The 20,000-nt window shown below is 39.2% G+C and overlaps 1 protein-coding gene across 3 annotated transcripts in view; it reads right to left on the bottom strand.

Moving 5' to 3' along the window:
• The window catches only part of LOC123517340 (limbic system-associated membrane protein-like), a 198,942-nt gene that overhangs the window by 129,440 nt on the left and 49,502 nt on the right, over positions 1-20,000 (bottom strand). Inside the window, exon 1 of one of the 3 annotated variants that reach the window (XM_045277353.1) lies at positions 19,413-19,804. The exons of 1 other annotated variant lie outside the window; for it this stretch is intronic. In XM_045277353.1, coding sequence (XP_045133288.1) covers positions 19,413-19,461 — 49 coding nt within the window. In that variant the 5' untranslated portion in view covers positions 19,462-19,804. Of the gene's footprint in view, positions 1-19,412; positions 19,805-20,000 lie in introns of those variants that run through there. One more of the 3 variants, XM_045277343.1, reaches the window with a different exon arrangement.

The following is a 20,000-nucleotide window of genomic DNA, read 5'->3' as shown; positions in this document are numbered from 1 at the left end:
TAGACAAAGCTGGAAGAGGCTGGGAGAGGCTGGGAGAGGTTGAGACAGGCTGGGAGAGGTTGGAAGTGGATAGATAAAGGCTGGGAGAGGCTGGGAGAGGAAAGACAAGGGTGGGATAGGCTAAGGAGAGGATAGACAAGAATAGGAGAAGCTGGGAGAGGCTGGGGGATAGACAAAGCTGGTAGAGGTTCGGAAAGGGATAGAAAAGGCTGGGAGGAGACTGGGAGAGGATAGACAAGGCTGGGAAAGGTTGGGAGAGGATGTACAAGGCTGGGATAGGCTGGGATAGGCTGGGATAGGCTGGGAGAGGTTGGGAGAGGATGAGAGAAGCTGGGAGAGGATGAGAGAACTGGGAGAGGCTGGTATATTTACAAACGATTAATCAATTTTCAACTACGTATCATACATCCTTATTCATTGTCTTCTCCTCCTCCTCCTCCTCCTCCTCCTCCTCCTCCTCCTCCTCCTCCTCCTCCTCCTACCTACATCCTGCACCACATTCATCGCACCTCATGTCTCAATCACTCCCTCTGATGAGTTTAAATTGCCTACTTTTCTATCCTGTCTTGTGATGAAATCTTGGTTACTTTCTTTCTTTCTCTCTTGTTTGCTTCCCATTGTTCTCTCTCTCTCATTCATTTTTTTTTTTTTTTGTCTATTTCATTTTGTGTTTTTCCTTGATTTATTTTTTTTTTTTACGGATTTTGTTTGTTCACTTAGTTTTCTTTTCTTTTTTTTTTTTGTTATTGATTTGTTCGTTGTGATTTTTTTTTTTTTTTTGTTCATAATTCCTTCATTCGTTTTACCTTTCATTCATTCACTCCCTCTATCTATTCCTTCATTCGTTCTATCTTTTATTCACTCACTTCCTCTTCCCTCCAGTTATTCATTCCTTCATTCCTTTTATCTTCTATTCACTCCAACTTCACATTAGTTATTCATTTACTCCTTCCATTCACTCATTTATTCACTAACTCTCTCATTCCTTCCATTCACTCATTTATTCAACCGTCCTTTCATATTCATTCACTTTCAATATTTCTCTCCTGTTCAGTCACTCATTGTTATTCATCTTCATTTTTTTTTTTTATCGTTCACTCATGAAATCAAATCTTTTTCTCGTGACAGTGACATGTTCTTTTCTCTTATTCATTCGTTCATTTCATTTACTCCGCGTGTTTCAGTGTTACATGTCACGACTCTCTCTCTCTCTCTCTCTCTCTCTCTCTCTCTCTCTCTCTCTCTCTCTCTCTCTCTCCTTTGTCGTGTTTTGTAAGAGAAAGTGTCAAGAACAACAAAAACAAGAAGAAAAAAAGAAGAGGGAAAAATGAGGAAAAATTAGTAAAGAAAGGCCAGGAAATAAAAAGAAACATAAATAAAAGATGGTGGAAAGAAGAAATGACAAGATAAAAAAAAAGGGAAAAGAATAGGAAGGAAAAGGAAATGGAAAGGTTAGGAAATGGTGCTGATGAAATAATTTAACCCCTTCAGTACCATGACGTGTTTCCATATTCATTCTGGTGACTATTTGGTGATTTTACACAGCTTCAGAAACTTGTGTTGGGGAATTAAAATAGTAAAGACACTGGCCATTAATCTTAAAATAGTAAAAACACTAGCCATTAATCTTAAAATAGTAAAGACACTGGCCATTAATCTTAAAATAGTAAAGACACTGGCCATTAATCTTAAAATAGTAAAGACACTGGCCATTAATCTTAAAATAGCAAAGACACTGGCCATTAATCTTAAAATAGTAAAGACACTGGCCATTAATCTTAAAATAGCAAAGACACTGGCCATTAATCTTAAAATAGTAAAGACACTAGCCATTAATCTTAAAATAGTAAAGACACTGGCCATTAATCTTAAAATAGTAAAGACACTGGCCATTAATCTTCTGACCTCCATAGACCCTTCCTAATGTCAACAAAATGGTCTAATCGTACATAAATCTCAAGGCAAAACAATGCGTCCCAATACTGAAGAGATTAAGATGAAGACGAAATAGTAACGCTGATCTAAGTGTGCTGAAAGTGGCTAAGGGTCTGAGAGTGGTAGAAAAAGTGGCTAGGGGTCTGAATGGGAGAAAAAAGTGGCTAGGTGTCTGAGTGGGAGAGAAAAAAAAGTGGCAAGAGGTCTGAGTGGGACAGAAAAAAAGTGGCTAGGTGTCTGAGTGGGAGAGAAAAAAGTGGCTAGGGGTCTGAGTGGGCTAGAAAAAAAGTGGCTAGGGGTCTGAGTGGGCTAGAAAAAAGTGGCTAAGGGTCTGAGTGGGCTAGAAAAAAGTGGCTAAGGGTCTGACTGGTACAGAAAAAAGTGGCTAGAGGTCTGAGTGGACTAGAAAAAAGTGGCTAGGGGTCTGAGTGGGTTAAAAAGAATCTTGGAACGTGAGATGGAGAAAGAGAAACCAGTGATGAGAGAAGAGAAAATTGAGAGCGATAGAGAGGAGTAATGTGAGAGAGAGAGAGAGAGAGAGAGAGAGAGAGAGAGAGAGAGAGAGAGAGAGAGAGAGAGAGAGAGAGAGAGAGAGAGAGAGAGAGAAAGGAGAGTAAAGAGAAAGGAAGAGAAGAAGAGAGAAGAAGAAGAAGAAGAAGAAGAAGAAGAAGAAGAAGAAGAAGAAGAAGAAGAAGAAGAAGAAGAAGAAGAAGAAGAAGAAGAAGAAGAAGAAGAAGAAGAAGAAGAAGAAGAAGAAGAAGAAGAAGAAGAAGAAGAAGAAGAAGAAGAAGAAGAAGAAGAAGAAGAAGAAGAAGAAGAAGAAGAAGAAGAAGAAGAAGAAGAAGAAGAAGAAGAAGAAGAAGAAGAAGAAGAAGAAGAAGAAGAAGAAGAAGAAGAAGAAGAAGAAGAAGAAGAAGAAGAAGAAGAAGAAGAAGAAGAAGAAGAAGAAGAAGAAGAAGAAGAAGAAGAAGAAGAAGAAGAAGAAGAAGAAGAAGAAGAAGAAGAAGAAGAAGAAGAAGAAGAAGAAGAAGAAGAAGAAGAAGAAGAAGAAGAAGAAGAAGAAGAAGAAGAAGAAGAAGAAGAAGAAGAAGAAGAAGAAGAAGAAGAAGAAGAAGAAGAAGAAGAAGAAGAAGAAGAAGAAGAAGAAGAAGAAGAAGAAGAAGAAGAAGAAGAAGAAGAAGAAGAAGAAGAAGAAGAAGAAGAAGAAGAAGAAGAAGAAGAAGAGGAGAAGGAGATGATGATGTTTAATAGAGTAAATAAGGAAACAAAATAGATGAGATTACGGAGGAGGAAGAGGAGAAGGAAGAGATAAAATAAATGAGTAAGAGAAACGAAGAGAAGAGAGAGAAATTAGTGAATAAAAGAGAACAAGGAGAAAATTAGATAAGATGAAGAAAGAAAAGAAATAAGAAAGATGAGAATAAAAAGATAATGAAAGAGAAAATGAAAGAAAACATAAAAGAAAGAAAATTACGTAAGAGAAAAAAGGAAAAAGAGAGAGAGAGAGAGAGAGAGAGAGAGAGAGAGAGAGAGAGAGAGAGAGAGAGAGAGAGAGAGAGAGAGAGAGAGAGAGAGAGAACATGACTGATGGAAGGAGAGGAAGAGAAAACATTTAGAAAGAAACAAGGGAGAGAGAAACAGAAAAGAAAGAAAAGGAAAAAGAAAAAAAGAAGAAAGGAGGGAAGACAGCAACAGATAAAGAGGAAAAAAGGGAGAAAACGGGAAAAAAAAGAGGAAACGAGAGAAAAGAGAAAGGAAATGGAAACAGAGAAAGAAATAGAAGAGAAAGAACAAAAGGCAAGAGAGGAAAGAAGAAGTATTTGAGGAATGAGGGGAAGGAATGAGGGGAAGGAATGAGGGAAGAGGGAGACAACCAAATGACACCTGCATCATTAGGAAGACAAATGTGACTGACTAATTAGAGAGGTTAGTTACGCTTGTTATTGTTAGAGGCTGTTGTTGTTGTTAGTATAGGTGGTGGTGGTGGTGGTGGAATTAGATTAGCGCCAGTAGTAGTAGTAGTAGTAGTAGTAGTAGTAGTAGTAGTAGAAGGGAAGTTGCAAATACATAGAAAAAATCAAAAATCGAAAAAAAAAATCAAACTTCACAAGGAAAAGAAAACGAGAAATTTGGCAAAAAACGAGAGAAAATGGGGGACGAGACCTGCAAAATTTGGAACGGCTGGAGAAAGACACGGCTTGGTGAGGGGTCGCCGCCCCCCGCTGCCCGAAAAACAAGTGAAACCCCCTACGTGTGACTTTCCCTGGAGAGAGAGAGAGAGAGAGAGAGAGAGAGAGAGAGAGAGAGAGAGAGAGAGAGAGAGAGAGAGAGAGAGAGAGAGAAGAGATAATAAGAAGGAGAAGAAAAAATAAGAAGAAGAAGAAGAAGAAGAAGACAACAAAAAAAAGAAGAAAACACATGAACCTTAATTTGAAAGGAAGAAGAGGAAGAGGAAGAGGAAGAGGAAGAAGAGGAAAAATAGTCAGAGCAAGGCAAGACAATAAAATAAAAGGACGAAGAAGAGGAAGACAAGCAGAAAAAATGGAAAGTCAAGAGGAAGAGGAAGAGGAGGAGGAGGAAGAGGAAGAGGAGGAAGAGAACTACTCAGGTGAGATGAACCGGGCCAGGAAACGGACCGGAAACTGACTTCGTGTAGCGGTTTCGGCTCTCTCTCTCTCTCTCTCTCTCTCTCTCTCTCTCTCTCTCTTGTACCTTCCTTCATTTTCCTTTCTCTCTATTCCTCCTTCCTTCCTTCTCTCCAATGTAAGTGTCCTCCTCCTCCTCCTCCTCTTCTTCTTCTTCTTCTTCTTCTTCTCCTCCTCCTCCTCCTCCTCCTCCTCCTCCTCCTCCTCCTCTTCTGCATTTTCCATTAACGTTAACCCTTAATTACAACTCTTTCTTCTCCCTCTTTCTTCCCTTCCTTCCTTCTTCCCTTCCTTTCTTCCTTCCTTCCTTCCTTCCTTCCTTTCTTCCTTCCTTTTCTCATGCCTTCCTTTCCTTTTTTATTCATTTCTTCAACTATGACAGGTATAATAAATGAGAGAGAGAGAGAGAGAGAGAGAGAGAGAGAGAGAGAGAGAGAGAGAGAGAGAGAGAGAGAGAGAGAGAGAGAAGAGAAGAGAAGAGAAGAGAAGAGAAGAGAAGAGAAGAGAAGAGAGAGAAGAGAAGAGAAGAGAAGAGAAGAGAAGAGAAGAGAAGAGAGGAGAGAGAGAGAGAGAGAGGAGAGGAGAGGAGGAGGAGGAGAGGAGGAGGAGGAGGAGGAGGAGGAGGAATAAGAGAAAATGGAAAAGAATGGAAGAGAAAGGGAGAGGGATTTGTACTGGACATGGAATGGAGGAGGAATTGGTGAGTGAGTGAGTGAGAGAGAGGGAGAGGGAGAGGGAGAGGGAGAGAGAGGGAGAGAGAGAGGGAGAGAGAGATGTAAGTCGTGTAGGATAAAGGCTCAGATTGAGAGAGAGAGAGAGAGAGAGAGAGAGAGAGAGAGAGAGAGAGAGAGAGAGAGAGAGAGAGAGAGAGAGAGAGTAATGTGTCTTTTAAACCTCTGACAGAAAGAAAACATGCAAAAATTCTATTAATTCACAGCATTCCATTTTCTTTCTGACTTGCTTTTAATATTCTCTTTCCACAAATAACCTCTCTCTCTCTCTCTCTCTCTCTCTCTCTCTCTCTCTCTCTCTCTCTCTCTCTCACACACACACACACATACCAAACTATATTCCAACTCACCCCACATTTACCCACTTATTTCACCTCCAACCCACTCACACCCCACTCTGACCCACCCACTACCCATTCCGACCCACCCAAACCCACCACAACCCACCCAAACACACCAAAACCCACCCAAACTCACATTAACCCACTAAAACTTATCAAACTTCATTTCAAGCCACTTCAAACCCACTAGAACCAACCTAGATAGTATTAGAACCCTTGTGAATGTTGTCTAATCCACCTCAGTGTCTCCTAATCCCACTTGAACCCACTAAAAGGGATTATTATTTTATCTACCCCACTTCTAGTTTAGTTTCTTTTGGGTCCTGATTGTGAAACGCTTTGTTCTCTCTCCGCGACTGTTTTCCAAGGCCACGGGATGACTAGCGTGGTTTTCAAGAGTGTTTTATCAGTTAATAATGTAGAAATCTTGTCACTCTGCCTCTACAAGCGTAAGAAAATTTATCTAGCGTGGTTTTCAAGAGTGTTTTACCAGTTAATAATGTAGAAATCTTGTCACTCTGCCTCTAAAAGCTTAAGAAAATTTATCTAGCGTGGTTTTTAAGAGTTTCTCCAGTTAATAATGCAGAAATCATGTCACTCTGTCTCTAAAACCGTAAAAATATGAACTAGCGAGATTTTGAAGAGTATTTCTCCAGTTAATAATGCAGAAATCTTGTCACTCTGCCTCTAGATTCGTGAAAACACCTTAAAAAACCTCCAGTCAATTTAAATCAAGCCTTTTGAAATACTGGAGGTGAAGCGCATAAGAGTTTCAGAATACGAACCTTACCTACACACCTTAATTACTGGTGACACTCTCGCAACCCCCTCAAGTGTCCCCCAGCCCACCTCAGCTTGTCACACCCCACCTACTGGCCCACTCAACCTTGAAAATTTGTTAGAGATAAGATGATTAGCGCTGAATAAAAAAAAAAAAATAAGACCAGAAAGAGAAAAATGTGCTAATCTTTATGAAAACACGAGGAATTTCGAGATTTCAATACTTTACGAGAGAGAGAGAGAGAGAGAGAGAGAGAGAGAGAGAGAGAGAGAGAGAGAGAGAGAGAGAGAGAGAGAGAGAGAGAAACCAGACAAAACCAGGCCTAATCTAACACAGGCAAGACAAAAACACTCCAAAGATAGTGACAGTTAAATCACTTTCCTCTCCTCCTCCTCCTCCTCCTCCTCCTCCTCCTCCTCCTCCTCCTCCTCCTCCTCCTCCTCCTCCTCCCAAAGCGCCAGGTGAGGTAAGTTGAGCCTAAGCCCTCTTCACCTACACTCCCCTCACTTTCCCCTCACTCTCACCCCCTCTTACCACCTGGTGTACATCGTTGTCTTACTCTCACAGGTAAGAGGAGGAGGAGGAGGAGGAGGAGGAGGAACGGGAACAGTATGCAGATAGTTAAGAGGTCAAGAGGAGAAACAGACGAAGAGGAGGAGGAGGAGGAGGAGGAGGAGGAGGAGGAGGAGGAGGAGGAGGAGGAGGAGAGATGAAGATGATTATGATACTGATCAAGAAGGAACAAAGAGTAAAAGAAAAAAAAGAGGAGAGGAGGAGGAGGAGGAGGAGGAGGAGGAGGAGGAGGAGGAGGAGGAGGAGGACACACCTGTAAAACGAAAGAAAACGAAAAAAAAATGAAAAAGTTAAAATGAATACATGATTATTTTCTCCCAGACTCTCAACTCTCTCTCTCTCTCTCTCTCTCTCTCTCTCTCTCGCCACCTGTGCATCTCTAATGAGGCAGGTGCGGTACATTCACCTGCCACAATCGCCACAGGTGTGTTTTTCGCTGCCAGGTAATCATTCAGACACACATTTTGAATTCCACCACACACCACCTCCTCTTGCACCTTTTTTTCTATTTTTTTCTTTTTTTTTCCTTTTTTTCTTCTATCAATTTATTCTTTTTGTCTTCAGGGTTTTTTTCGACTTTTTTGGTTTTTTTTTCTTCTTTTTTTCGACTTAATTTTTTACACTTTTTTTGTCTTCAGGTTTTTTTCTCGACTTAATTTTTTACACTTTTTTTTTGTCTTCAGTTTTTTTTTTTTCGACTTAATTTTTACGCCTTTTTATTTTTTTTGTCCAGATTTTTTTCGACTGAATTTTTACTTTTTTTTTGTCCAGTTTTTTTTCGACTTAATTTTTACGTGTTTTTATTTTTTTTTTTTTTTTGTCCACATTTTATTCGACTTAATTTTTTACACATTTTTTTTGTCTGTTTTTTTTCGACTTTTTTTTCTTTTTTAGCCTTCAGATATTTTTTTACATCTTTATCTTTATTTTTTTCTTATCTTTGTTTATTTTCTTTTACCTTCAGTTTTCTTTTTTTTCGTTTGTAGGAAGGATGAGGATGAAACTTCATAAATTTCAAATCATTGTTTCTTATTTCATTGTTTTCGTTTCTCTTAATTTTCACCTTGTCTTTCTTTTTTCTCTTCTTTACTTAGATTTTCTTTATTTTTGACAGAAAGGAAGATGATTTTTGCTAATTCCTTTATTATTCATTTACCTACTTCTTCCTCTATTTATTTATTAACTTATTTATTCATCTATTTATCATTTATTCCTCCACTGTCCTTCCCACAAGATAATAAAACAGATAACGCCAAATACTCACAGAAACCTTTAATTTTTTCTTTTTTTTTTATTTCATTTACACCATGTGGGCTTTTCACGGGAATTTCTGGGCTAAAGGGGGTACTTTTTGGGGTACCTCCTATCTCAAACCCACCCGCTAGGAAACCATTGCCCCGAGTGAGGAAGCCCAACCTACACTCGGACCGTGGACAGGATTCGAACCCGTGCGCTTCGAGACCTCACGGACCCCAAAGCACGCATCCTTCCACTGTACCTTCCATTCCTCTATTCACTCATTTAGCTATTTCTTCTACTCTCCTTCCCACAAAATACTAAAAAAGAAAATGTGACACCAAATTCTCACAGAAACATTTATATTTTCTCTTTAATAAAACCTTTCATGCATAATCTGAAGGCATCATTGGTCACCAGGATTTGATGTGCCACCAGACATATTCCTACGGCTTGACTTCTTCTAAGGGAGGGGTATAAAGATATTTGTCCCTGAATTTTTGGTTAATTCTGTCTTTTAGGGAGCTGGTAACACACTGGGGTATTTTCTTTTTTTTTCATATTTTGTTCCCTTGGCCAGCTGTTCCTCCTGTATAAAAAAAAATGTTTAACTTCCACCACAACCTCACCATGGCTTAACAAGTAGAGACTATCAGCCACAAAATTCATACTATAACTTCAACTTCCCATCATAACTTCATTTCTTCACCCATGCAAAATCTGAAGGCACCATTACATTCACCAGTATTTGATGTATAAACAGGAGTATCTAATTTTCACTGCAACCTCACAATGGCTAAGCAAAATCATTTCAAGTAAAGAGACATAACAACCACAAAATTTCATACTATAACTTCAACTTCTCATCATAACTTCATTTCTTCACCCATGCACAATCTGAAAGCACCATTACATTCACCAGTATTTGATGTATAAACAGGAGTATTTAACTTTCACTACAACCTCACAACGACTCAACAAAACCACTCTGAGTAACGAGACGCAATCATATTTTATCTTCAACTTCCCATAATAACTTCATTTTTCACCCAGTCGCGGTGAAAACAAGGGTGAGGTAGAACAAACACTGCTTCACCCGTGGACGTCAACAAAACCCGCCTAACTCGTGTCATTGTTGAGGAAAGTGAAGCAATGCAAGTGTTTATCAAAGCAGGTTCAGTCCACGTTACAATCTCAGCAGGGCTGCCAACATAATAGAAAAGTCTCGTTAAAGATATATTTTAGTAAAGGAACTGTATAAAAACATTACCTACTGATGAAATTAAAGAAAAACAATAAAAAAGAAAGAAAAAACAATACTATAATGCTTGAGAGAGAGAGAGAGAGAGAGAGAGAGAATATTATCTCGCCAAAGAGGCAAAACACAGCACGCCAGATCTTGTCAAGCCTATTTCCTTGTCTAAGCCTAAGACCTAAGCTATTTATGGCCTCTGTCCCTCTCCCCCCAACCCTCACTCCTCCTCACTCTCCCCTCTCTCCCCTCTCCCCTCATATCCTGGTCTTCCTCTCTCCCTCTTTCCCCTCTCATCTCCCATCCTTCCTCCCTTCCGTTCTGTTGTTTGAATCCTGCTATCTCTCTCTCTCTCTCTCTCTCTCTCTCTCTCTCTCTCTCTCTCTCTCTCTCCTTCTCCTTCTCATCTCTTTCTCCTTCCTTTATTCATCTATCTCTCTTCCTCTCACTTGCATTCTTCCTTCCCTTTCCTTTTCCTCCTATTTCTCTCTCTCTCTCTCTCTCTCTCTCTCTCTCTCTCTCTCTCTCTCTCTCTCCTCTCACTTTTTACTTGCTTTTTCTTAACCTTTATCCCTTCCCTCTCTCTCTCTCTCTCTCTCTCTCTCTCTCTCTCTCTCTCTCTCTCTCTCTCTCTCCCTTTCATTCTTTTTTCCTCTCCCTCACTTCCCCTCTCCCCTCTCTCCCTCTCTCTCTCTCTCCCCTCTCCCTCTTTCCCCTCGTGTGCCAATGGGCGTGGCAGCCTCGCCCCTATTACTTCGGTAGCAAACTGTGCTCACAAACAAACAAACACTAGCAAACATAAAGAAATAAGGAAAGATGGGTTTGAGAGAGAGAGAGAGAGAGAGAGAGAGAGAGAGAGAGAGAGAGAGAGAGAGAGAGAGAGAGAGAGAGAGATTAGCCATGAACTAAACAAACTCACACTCTCTCTCTCTCTCTCTCTCTCTCTCTCTCTCTCACATAATCTTGGTAATACAGTGACTAATACTTCCTCCTCCTCCTCCTCCTCCTCCTCCTCCTCCTCCTCCTCGTCACCAACTACTCCAATTCCTCCTCTTCCTCCTCCTCCTCCTCCTCCTCCTCCTCCTCTTCCTCCTCCTCCTCCAACTTCTAAACATCTTTTTCAGTCTTCCTCCTCCTCTTTTTCCTCTTCCTCCTTCCTTCCCATCTACCATTTTCTTTTCTACTTCCTGTTTCTTAATTAATGTCCTCCTCCTCCTCCTCCTCCTCCTCCTCCTCCTCCTCCTCCTCCTCCTCCTCTCTTGGTTTTTATTCTTCTCTATCTCCATCTGCATTTTTGTTACTCCTCTTCCTCTTCCTCCTCCTCCTCCTCCTCCTCCTCCTTCTCCCTTCATGTCTCCTGCAGTTTCCATATTTCATCTACTCCTTCTTCCTCTTCTTCTATCTTCTTCCTTCTTCCTATGGTCTTCTTCCTCTTCTTCCTTTTCTCTCCTTTATTCTTCCTCTCTACCCTCCTCTTCTCTCAATATTCTCTCAGTAATTTTCTCTCATTCTCTTTCCTCTCTTCTTCTCTTCTTCTCTTCCCCTTCTCTTCACTCTCTTCTTATCTTCTCTTTTCCTTTTCTTCTTATTCTCTCCTTCTTCATCTCTCTGTTGTCTTCTCATCCTCATCGTCTTCATCATTATTTTTCCCTCTTCTATCCTTCTTTCATTTCTTCTTCTTCTTCTTCTTCTCATCTTCATCATCAACATCATCATCTCTTCTTTTTCTTCTTCTTTTTCTTCTTCCTCTTCCTCTTCCTCTTCCTCTTCCTCTTCCTCTTCCTCCTCCTCCTCCTCCTCCACTAGATATCACCAAAATGAAGGTAATTAATTGGGCACACCTGAGCTACACCTGTCCTCCTCCTCCTCCCCTTTCTCTCCTCCCTCCTCCCTCCTCCCTCCTCCACTCTCCCCATCCCTCCACCCTTCCTATCCCTTCTCCCTCTTCAATACTCCCTCCCACCACCACCCTCCCTCCTCCCTCCTCCTTACACCCTTCCACTCCCTCCTCCTCCTCCTCCTCCTCCTCCTCCTCATCCCTCTCCCTCTCCCAAAATGAAAATATCAGAAAATGCATCTTGGCGCAGGAAATATATATAAAAAACACGAAAATAAATAAAAATACAAGGAAAGGAAGAGAAAAAAAGATGGAAATGTGTACAAATAGAAAAAAGAAAAGAAAAAAATGAAAAAAATAAAAAAAATAAGGTTATATATATAAGCAAAAATAAATAAATATATAAATAAATAAAAGGTTTCGAAAAATGTCCTTCAAAATTTATGACAAAAAAAAAAAAAAAAATTGTCAAGGAATTTTTCAGACCAAGCAAAATTTTAGAGAGAGAGAGAGAGAGAGAGAGAGAGAGAGAGAGAGAGAGAGAGAGAGAGAGAGAGAGAGAGAGAGAGAGAGAGAGGGTGGGGGCGTCTCTTTCAGTAACTTTAAAGACACTTAAATCTCAGACGACACAAAAGAGGGGTAATTCTCCCCCTAAATATAGGAGGAGGAGGAGGAGGAGGAGGAGGAGGAGGAGGAGGAGGAAAACGTAAGGAAGGAGAAAGACGTACAAAAGCAGACATGAAGAAGGAAAAAAAAATGAAAGAACAAAATAAAAAACAAATACAAGGAGGAAGAAGAAGAGGAGGAAGAGGAAGAGGAAGAAGAAGAAAAGAAGAAGAAGAAGAAAAACAAGAGAAAGAGGAGGAGGTGGAGAAGGAAATGACTATAATGATAACAAAGTAAACAATAACAGGATGAAGTACAAGAGGAACAACAAGAGGAGGAGGAGGAGGAGGAGGAGGAGGAGGAGGAGGAGGAGGAGGAGGAGGAGGAGGAAGAAGAGGCACTGATGGAAGGGTTGTGTAAGATTATGAGTAGCGAGCGTGAGGAGGAGGAGGAGGAGGAGGAGGAGGAGGAGGAGGAGGAGGAGGAGGAGGAGAGGAGGTGGCGGTCAGTGTTTACTCTTCCTTATGAATTTGGGGATGGGAAGGAGGAAGGCAGGAAATGAGGGAAGGAGAGGGAAGGAGGGAGGGAAAGATGGATGAAGGAGAGAGAGAGAGAGAGACAGAGAGAGAAAATCAACTTCACCCACCTCTCTCTCTCTCTCTCTCTCTCTCTCTCTCTCTCTCTCTCTCTCTCTCTCTCTGAAAAATGACTCTCTCCATTCATCAGCTGTCTTTGAAATAATAATAATAATAATAATAATAATAATACAAATCAATACTTCTATCAATAATAATGACATGACCGTCACACACACACACACACACACACACACACACACACACACACACACACACACACACACACATAAACATCTGCATTTGTGTACATTCCAAAATTTATTAGAATGGAAATTACGTAGTAGTAGTAGTAGTAGTAGTAGTAGTAGTAGTAGTAGTAGTAGTAGTAGTATCAATACAGCAAGAGGTATATTCGAGAGAGAGAGAGAGAGAGAGAGAGAGAGAGAGAGAGAGAGAGAGAGAGAGAGAGAGAGAGAGAGAGAGAGAGAGAGAGAGGGTGTGTGAGCGAATTTCCTTTCATCAAATAATAAAGAAAGAAAGAAATCTGAGAGCGAGAGAGGAAGCTCCCCTGTAAATCCTCGAGCAGTGAGTTAGAGTTAGAGAAAATGGAACTAACTTTCTCTCTCTCTCTCTCTCTCTCTCTCTCTCTCTCTCTCTCTCTACTGAGCTGAGTGTATTATAGAAGTTACTGCGAATGGAGGAAGACAAAGAAGAGGAGGAGGAGGAGGAGGAGGAGGAGGAGGAGGAGGAGGAGGAGGAGGAGGAGGAGGAGGAGGAGGAGGAGGAGGAGGAGGAGGAGAGAAAAAGAGTGTAAAAGAGTGAAGAGGAAACGAAGAGGAATGAAGACAGAGAGAAAATAAAACTAGAAGAAGAAGAAGAAGAAGAAGAAGAAGAAGAAGAAGAAGAAGAAGAAGATCACCACAACAAATAACAAAACTACTACTACAAGAACAACAACCACCACCACCACCACTACACACACACACACACACACACACACACACACACACACACACACACATTGATTTACACTTAAGCAATGCAGGTTTTGTTACTCTAATGAACACCTGTCCCCTTCACCCCTCACCTCCCCCCATAAGAGCTTCCCATACCTCTCCTACCACCACCACCCCCCCATTAAAGCTACCCCCCTCCTCCCCTGGCTACAACAACACCTCTGCACATTAGGCCACGTAAAATTACCCACGTAAACATTTGTCTTGCCCTGTAAACTCCTTCCTTCCATTTTGCACGTGTGTGTTCAGTTTTTATTCGCATTTTTCTATTCTTTGTTTTATTTGGGGAAGGTTGTGTGAGGGAGGGAGGGAGGGGGAGAGAGAGAGGGAGAGGGAGGAGGGAGGGGAGGGAGAGGGAGGGAGGGAGAGAGAGAGAGAGTTATCTTTTTACAATTTACTATTTATTTTTCTTTACTTTTTTTTATTACAAAAGCTACCACTGTTACCAATACTACTACTACTACTACTACTACTACTACTACTACTACTACTACTACTACCACCACCACACTCGCGACACCCTCCTCATTACACCTCAAAAAACAACAAGTTCGTAACACTTAACCTGCCAAACTTAACAGACTCTCCCCTCACTTCCCCTCTCCCTCTCCCCTCACTCCCCTCACTCTCCCTCCCAGTCTCCCCTCACCCCTCACACTTAAACTACACCCAAAACCAGCCATTACATTATGCAAAAGCCACACACACACACACACACACACACACACACACACTCCCTCTCCCGTTTCCCCTTCCTGGCAATTTCGCATTTTCACATTTATTACTCTCTCTCTCTCTCTCTCTCTCTCTCTCTCTCTCTCTCTCTCTCTCTCTCTGTGTCTCATCTCATTTGCATTCCTAAATTTCCTCTTGATTATATGCTAGTGATGTGTAAACGTCGTTAATTCAGTGTTATATTGTAGTCTAAGTGAGGAGGAGGAGGAGGAGGAGGAGGAGGAGGAGGAGGAGGAGGAGGAGGAGGAGGAGGAGGAGGAGGAGGAGGTGGTAGGTGGTAGGTGGAGGAGCATGCACTAAAGTCAAGGTCAGAGGAGTCAATGAGAGAGAGAGAGAGAGAGAGAGAGAGAGAGAGAGAGAGAGAGAGAGAGAGAGAGAGAGAGAGAGAGAGAGAGAGAGAGATTCATGTAACAACTATATTAGCAAGGGTAACATAACATTCTCACTCTCTCTCTCTCTCTCTCTCTCTCTCTCTCTCTCTCTCTCTCTCTCTAGAAGTAACAAAAAAAAATCCTTAAATTATCAATAAAACAAACACACACACACAGAGACAGAGAGAGAGAGAGAGAGAGAGAGAGAGAGAGAGAGAGAGAGAGAGAGAGAGAGAGAGAGAGAGAGAGTGGAAACTTGGTGCTTAGGGGAAAGATTACACGAGGCAGCTCAGGTTGTGTTTTTATCTAATCACGGCAGCGTCAGGTAAGACAATTTTACCTGAAGCTTCGTTGTATTGGGATTATAAAGTTGGCGTGGCTCTCAAGCTTCTATTATCCTTCTCAAGTTTGATTTTATGGCTAGCTTCATCATTATTTGCCTATTTATATTTTATCATTATTTTTTTTTCATTTTCTTTATATTTTTTTGATTTTTTGGCTTTTATTTTTTTTTTTTTTCCTTATCTTGTTCTTTTCTTTATTTTTTTTTTCTTTTTTTATGATTTTTTTGATGTTTTGTTTATTTTGTCTATTTTGTTTTTTTTCTTATTTTCTTCCTTTCTTTTTTTTTTCTTTATTTTTTTCTCATTTTTTTACATTTTTTTTGTCTATTTATTTTATTTTTCCTTGATTTTTTTCCTTTTTTACAAATTTTCTTATATTTTCTTAATTTTGTCTTTATTTACTTATATTTTTTTCTCTTTCTTTTCTTTTCCTTTTGTTTTGTTTTCCTTTTTTTTACATTTTTCTGATATTTTGTTTTTCTCCATTTTTTTTCATTTTCTTATTTTTTTCCTTCTTTTTTCCTTCTTTTATCTTTTAATAAATTTTCTTATGATATTGTTAATTCTATTTTTATCTTCATTCTTTTTTTCGTCTTTCTTTTTATTTTTCTTATTTCTTAATTTCATCTTTATTTACTTATTTACTTTATTTACTTGTTTATTCTCTTATTTTTCTTTTTTTCGTCTTTTTTTCTTATTTCTTAATTTCAGCTTTTATCTATTCTATTTTTCTTATTTCGTTCCTTTCTTTCTTTCTTTTCTTTTTTCTCATTCCAGTGTTTTATCATTATTTATTTATTCATTAATTTTTCCTTTTCTTGTTTTTTTTCACAATTTTTCTTACTTTTTTTTATTTTTATCTTCATTTTCTTTCATTTTCTTATTTCGTTCCTTTATTTCTTCTTTCATTTTCTCATTTTTTTCTTACGTTTTCTCAATTTTATCTACTTATTTATTTTCTTATCATTTTCCTTTTATTCTTATTTATCATTCCTATTCTATCTTTATTTCAATCTTATTTTCTTCCTTTTTTTCATTCCTCTTTCTCTTTTCTCTCCTTTATTTAGTCATTTATCTATTTTCATTATTTTATTCCTTTATTTCCTTCTTTTCTTTTTATTTCATTCGTTTTTTACAATTCGTCATAATTTTTTCCTTTGTTGCTTTCTTCTTTTTTGTCTTCATTTTTTTTTTTCGTTCTACCAATTTCTTTATTTATTTACTTTTCTTTATATTTTTTCTCTTTTTCTGCTTTTTCCATTATCAACTTTTTATTTTTCTTCGTATTTCGTTGTTTTCTTCTTTTTTGTCTTCATTTTTTTCTTTTTTTTCATTTTTTTCATTCATTATTGTCTTATCATCCATCATGTTCTTTATCTGTTTGCTTTTCTTTATATTTTTGTTTTTTCTTATTTCATCATTATTATTTATCTTCTATGTTTTTCCTTTCATTATTTTCTTCCTTTCTTCATTTTTTTTCAATTTTTGTTTGTCCATTTTTTTTTTTCGTATAATTTTTGTTCATTTTTCATTATTACTTATCTTTCTTAGATTTTTGTGTTCTGATTTTCCTCCTTTCTTCATCTTTTTCTCTATTTTTCTGTGTTCTATTATCTTTTGTCTAATTTTCGCCTTTACTTACAAATTTTCGTTTATCTAATTTGTCTCCATCCATCTCTTTCACTCTCGCTCTATCTATCTATCTATCTATCTATATCAATTTATCTTTCTATCTCTATCTATCTATCTATCTATCTACCTTTCTATATCGATCCATCTATCTATCAATAATTCTTTCTACAACTTTCTATCTTTCTACAAGTTTCTATCTATCTATCTCTCTTTTTACAAGTTTCTATCTATCTATCTATCTCTCTGTCTACAAGTTTCTATCTATCTCTCTCACTCTCTCTACTCAAGTTTCTCTCTCTCTCTCTCTCTCTCTCTACAAGTTTCTATCTATCTATCTCTCTTTTTACAAGTTTTTATCTATCTCTCTGTCTACAAGTTTCTATCTATCTCTCTCTCTCTCTCTCACTCTCTCTACACAAATTTCTCTCTCTCTCTCTCTACAAGTTTCTATCTATCTATTTATCTACAAGTCTCTATCTAATTTCTCAATATCCTGTTTATCTATTACAGAGTTGCATATTGACTAACATAGGAAGGATGTATCACTATTTATCCCCAGAGTTATTTTCCGAGTATTCATTTCCCTAATAATATTCAGCGTAATACTACTGACAACATAATATCAATAGCAGCAAAAGATTTATTATAGGATTTTGATATATCCTTGTGTTTTATCTTTCTATTTATTCATTTTTTTTTTTTTTTTGCTTTCTACATTGTTAATCTTGTTTTGGTATATATATTTTTTCTAGTTCCCTTTTCGTTTTTTTTTTTCTAGTTCTTATCTATCTATTGTTCAGTTTTTATCATTTTTTCAGTTAGTGTTTTTTTTTTCACAGTTTTCTAACCATTTCTACGATTTTTTTAATTATATTTATGCCTTAGGTAACCTAGAGAGAGAGAGAGAGAGATACTCCTTTAAGTAACAGTACATACATACATACATACACACACACACACACACACACACACACACACACACACACACACACACACACACACACACTAATAAGGTTGAAACAAAAAAAAAAGAAATTGCACATACCACGCATTCCTTACTCGTTCAATGTCAATGCTAAAATGAGAGAGAGAGAGAGAGAGAGAGAGAGAGAGAGAGAGAGAGAGAGAGAGAGAGAGAGAGAGAGAGAGAGAATGGAGAGAGAGAATGGAAACCTGGTAGAAACGATAAAACTCTCTCTCTCTCTCTCTCTCTCTCTCTCTCTCTCTCTCTCAGGCATGGAACAGCTGCAACAACATTATGCAGAGTAAATAAAAAGACAAACAAACACAAAATAACAAAACTGGTGCTTCGAGAGAGAGAGAGAGAGAGAGAAAGCGGTGTAAGGACTGTAAGAGAGAAGGAAGCAAAAAATAAAGGAACAAAAGCTGATCTGTATATTTATTTCCTCTAAAACCGCTTTGTATTTGAATATTTTTCCTTAATACCACCTTTCCCCCCTCTCTCTCTCTCTCTCTCTCTCTCTCTCTCTCTCTCTCTCTCTCTCTCCATAAATTAATCAACATATCAAACATAATCTTCCCTCGATGCTAAATCATTAAAAAACATCTAATGAAAACACTCGTAAATTCCTTTCCTATCTAGAAACGCCTTAGCTCGGACCAACAACCAAAGCTCAACACAGCCGCCACACACAAGGTCGCCGCTGCACACTGGTATAAGTAACACAAACACTGAGGGACCTAATACAAGCAAGGTTAATATCAAAAGTGGCAGCGGGAGGGTATAACGTGACACGCACACACACACACACACACAGTCATCATCTTTTTCCATCACTTCTACGTTGTTAACCTCTTCATGAATCCTTCTACGTCATTTTATATTCCTCCTAAGTTTCCTACAGATCCTTTAAATATCCTTCTGCTGTTTTTTACAAGCTTTTCCTTCATTATCCTACACTCTCTTGTCTCTTTTATATCCTTCAAAACTTTTTTTGTTTTGTTTTTACATTTCTACAAACTAAATTTTTCATATATCCTTTCTATATGACCCTAAGCCCTCCCAACTATCCTTTATCCTTCTATCAACAGCTATAACTTTCCTACATCCTTCTTAATCATCCTACAAATCCTCCTACAATATAATATAGTATCCTACATCACACAGCATCCTATTAACATCCTTCACCGAGCTTTACCTTCATTTAATATCCTACGCTATCCTACTGCTTCTAAAAATATCCTACACTTTCGTAAGCCTTCTTAAAATGTCCTGCAGCCTTTCAAAACTTTCTTGTAATCCTACTATCCTATCCTATATTCCCCCAGTTAATCCTGTATCCTTCTATCCATCTTTTACTCTTTTTTTATCATTCTTTTACTATCTCCTTTCTTCTTCCCTCTTCTATCAATCATTCTCCATCAACATCACTCAAGTTTTTTTGTTTTGCTTTCAAGCTGTCACTGCAATACACACACACACCTCGACACAAGTACACAGCCTCTCACACTCCGCCACGCAACACCCACAAAGCAACACACGTCTCTGCTATTCATCAAGGCTGCTGCAACACTCAATCACACTTAATCTTCTGTTACTGCATTACGGGAGGCCTCGCAACACAACAACACACAGGCATCTTAACTATAGTCTCTTACTGTCACTCAACACTTAAGCAATACAATACGGAGTGATTTTAGGGTGTGTTGCAATACATGAACTTTGCAACACAAGCTTATCTCTTGCAACACTTTAGTTATATTCCTCGCCATCTCGCAACACTCCCAGATCCATGGAACACCTCCCAGGACAGGTACACACAGGTCGGCCTCACTTACCTGTTGCTACGAAGGTGAAGAGCAGAAGTTTGGAGAGTAAGCAAATCATTGTTCCCTCTTCACACGCACGCACGCACGTCAAAAGGCAAAGTCACGCACGCAAACACACGGACAGGAGTCCGTCCCTCGCGGAAAAAAAGTTTAAAAAAGTTTGATATTTTTTTTAGAAACCTCGAATTTGAAGATTTATTTGAAACTTTATTTAGCGTGGCTCAAACTGAGAACTAACTGCCAGCCTGCCTGACTGGCTGACTGACTGGTTGATTATTCTTACTCCTCAGCCTCTCCAGACGCTCAAACGCCACGCTAAGCTAACCACGCCGCGCCTTTACACGCCACCTCCCTCTCGTCAAGGGACACACGCCACTGAGAACGGAGAGCCAGGAACCAGCCAACCCTCGTCCCTCAACCCTACTCGCTCCGCCCAACCGATGCCAGAGGTCGCCATCCCAGAGTATCCCAGGGTATCCCACGCCCTTCCTAGCCCCTCCTGGCCCCTCCTACCGTGACTCACACCCACGCCAGCACCCGTTGCTCAAGACACGCCCTGCAGGACCCCCTCATGGCAGCGTGTGTGGGGAAATACGT

This window comes from Portunus trituberculatus, chromosome 6 (genome assembly GCF_017591435.1).
Source record: "Portunus trituberculatus isolate SZX2019 chromosome 6, ASM1759143v1, whole genome shotgun sequence".
NCBI classification, from domain to species: domain Eukaryota; kingdom Metazoa; phylum Arthropoda; class Malacostraca; order Decapoda; family Portunidae; genus Portunus; species Portunus trituberculatus.
Note: the sequence above shows the minus strand (reverse complement) of the source record. Positions and strands in the feature narration are given on the sequence as shown.